Below are 2,936 nucleotides of genomic sequence, written 5' to 3' on the forward strand. Positions count from 1 at the left end.
ATGAAGAACCAATTTTGAAACTGTTAAAACATTTATTGTATGGTAGTCAATATGATACTTAGCATTTATTTAAACATATGTTTACATCTTTTTTTTACACAAATTATTAAAGTAGTATTTTCTTTATGTAAAGATAAAAATGTTTAATTAATTATATTAGATGAATTTAATTAAATATTTTATAGCCTTTTCATTAAATGTAGGGATAAAATGGTAATTCAACTTTTATGTTTTGAGCTTCATGCTTATAATAATATGATATATGATGATTTACTAGTTGCGGTGTTTAATTAACACCTTCTGTCACTATCTTATGATGTTAGATTCCACCAACCAGAGCCAAATCCCCCAAACTTGGGAGGAGAAAGAGCTCGCCCACCAAAGAAAGAATCAATGAGAGTGTCATGCGCCCGGGTAGGTTAAGCTTGGACGAAAATGCATCCCAAAATAACCCAGTCAAAGGGCATTCTCCTCTCATTGTTAAGAAGCCTCAAAGGAAGTCACTTCCAAAGCTGCCATCTGAGAAAACCAACTTATCCAATGAAACAAGAAAGCTTTCCATTCGCAAGTCTAGCTCATCCAAAGAATCAGCTGAAGCTGCATCTCTGCCGAATGCTTTACCCAAGGAAACAAGTGAAGTTTCTTCTCAACCAAATAACCAACACAAGCAATCTACTGAATTTGATGCAGATGGTCGAGAGTGTGAGGTTGTATCAGTTGTTGAACCAAGCCAGACTGAGACTGGTGTTAAAGCTCAAATAGAGACTAATCTGGTGCAGGAACATGTCACAATCGAGCAGTAGAAGCAACCACTGAAGTTGAATATATACTCATGGAGCAATCTTCATTTGCTCTTTGCCTCAAGTATTGCAAAGGTATGAATGCACTTGATATTGTACTAGGCAAACATCGCCATTTTGTCTATAGTCAGCGCAGCAAGGTTGAATTTGTAGTGGTCTATCTTCTTTCAAGATTGCTGAGTGTGGTCATCAGAAACATGCAGGCTGCTTGCCTCTGTTATCTAAATGTTGAGTAGCCAGAAATCCTTAAGAATTTTTGTCTTTTCTACTAGTCGAGTACTTTGCAGTTGCAGAAAACTTGAGACAGTACTGGCTGCTGAAACTGTTCTGTTGAACCAAATGGTTGTTGCTTGTTTATTAAGGTGTATTTATAAATTACATATACATTACATGATGCTCTAGCTTTGTTCAGGTATTATGAATCTTTTCCTCCCTTGAGTCACTGTAGTGTAGTCATCTGATGCATCATGTCCTTATCCTCCGAGTTTCGAGTCGGGCCCCTCTGGACCTCTACCATTTCTATGTTATAATAAAAAGATCATCTACTTATGAACTTTTGTGTTATGGTCCATTGCAAGTCCCATACAAAGTGTTGATGTGGGGTTTATATAGCCTCGGGTCGGTTTCTCCCACCTGAATAGTGTTTTTTGGGGTGTGGTTCTCCCACCCCAGGTGATTTCTTTCGACTTGACTTGTGCTCGTAGGATGTAGCAAGTGCCCGTAGGCTATGTAGGTGTGCACAAGTTGAATCGAACACCACTATTAACAGAGGATCACAATTATGGCTTTTTCCTCGTAGAGAATTGGCAGGTTTTCCAAATAGGATTGATTGACAGATTAAAAATGATTGGACCAAATTGAATAGCTAATAGCAAATTCCTTTTTGTTGGAAATATTTTAGTAGCCTATAAGAACAGTCATAATACTAGAGAATGTTTTTGGTAGAGTGGAAAAATATTTAATGAAAAATAAGTGTCTTAAAAATACCAATAGATGATTCTGATGAATTAAGTTGAAATTGTATTCCTATTGGTGTGATATTATTGATATGACCATAAATAAGTGATTTTACTATTCAATTAAGCTAGTGATCATGTAAGAATTTTATACTATAAAAAAAATAATTAAAGTGAATCTTTAATTATTTTTTTAATAAATAGACCTAAATTGAGCACAACCAATCCAAATGATTAATATAACTTGATCAATTAGTTATCTTCGCATTCCTTTTTCATTGAAACATTACTTGTATTAAGAGATTTATAACCAATTAAGTTTTCTTCTTTATTTAGTAAACAAAAATGATTTTTCAGTCGCAAAGATTGGACATTGCTAAATATTATAATTAGAAATTTTGAAATTAAATTCACTATTATAAAAAGACACAAATGCATGACATAAATCAGGTGACATTCCTCTAACTGAATGCTCTAAAGTGAGACTAAAGGCTTTGACACAAACAACCAATCCATAGTTTGAAAGCACACAGTTGACACAAGCACTAGCACTTCTCTCTTGACCAGGTCCTTTTTCAATAGGTAGATATCTCATTTTCCCAAGTATGTACCGCCTTTTCCCAATTAATACGATGTCCATCAGGAAACTTACGCAGGGATGTAAATTGGATCCTCACAATGCACATTTTCTAGTCCACTCGATGAAGACATTATCCCTTTGTCAATATCACATTCTTCACAACACCAATCCATTGGTCCATCAACATAATACCCCACTGCATGCAATATCTGAAAGGAAGAGAAAGAAACAGATTTTTTAATAAACAAGACGAGGACTATGTATGCATAAAATATATATTCATGAGAATTAAATGCCACAACATGCAAAAAAAAAAAAAAAATCAAAAAGGAAAGCAAAAGTGATAATCTAACTAGCAATTTCCTCTAAAGGAACAACCCCTTGTATAAAAAGATCAACTTCTCTCTTAGAAATGCCAAGTAAACTAAATAAAAGAGGGTCTGGGATTGGGCCAATATTTGAGGGTTTACAAAGAACATATAGATATGACACAAGGTGATGTAGCTTGACAGAGAGTCACGACTTTCAGATTTTCTAACTGATTGTTCACCGTTTCATGCTAAGAAGAGAGAGAGGGAGAGGGGGAGGAGGGGGGGGGGG

The 2,936-nt window shown here is 35.2% G+C and overlaps 2 protein-coding genes across 7 annotated transcripts in view; one reads left to right on the top strand and one right to left on the bottom strand.

Annotated features, from left to right (window-relative positions):
• The window catches only part of LOC107023130 (protein WVD2-like 6), an 8,836-nt gene extending 7,598 nt beyond the window's left edge, over positions 1-1,238 (top strand). For all 3 annotated transcript variants that reach the window (XM_015223712.2, XM_015223710.2, XM_015223711.2), the window contains exon 9: positions 324-1,238. In XM_015223712.2, the coding sequence (XP_015079198.1) occupies positions 324-803 (480 nt within the window). In that variant the 3' untranslated portion in view covers positions 804-1,238. The remainder of the gene's footprint in view (positions 1-323) is intronic.
• Positions 1,239-2,139: 901 nt separating this feature from the next.
• The window catches only part of LOC114077679, a 9,709-nt gene continuing 8,912 nt past the window's right edge, over positions 2,140-2,936 (bottom strand). For all 4 annotated transcript variants that reach the window (XM_027918127.1, XM_027918128.1, XM_027918126.1 and 1 more), the window contains one exon: positions 2,140-2,545. The gene's annotated coding sequence lies outside the window, so the exon portion shown is untranslated. The remainder of the gene's footprint in view (positions 2,546-2,936) is intronic.

This window comes from Solanum pennellii, chromosome 6 (genome assembly GCF_001406875.1).
Source record: "Solanum pennellii chromosome 6, SPENNV200".
Lineage (NCBI taxonomy): Eukaryota > Viridiplantae > Streptophyta > Magnoliopsida > Solanales > Solanaceae > Solanum > Solanum pennellii.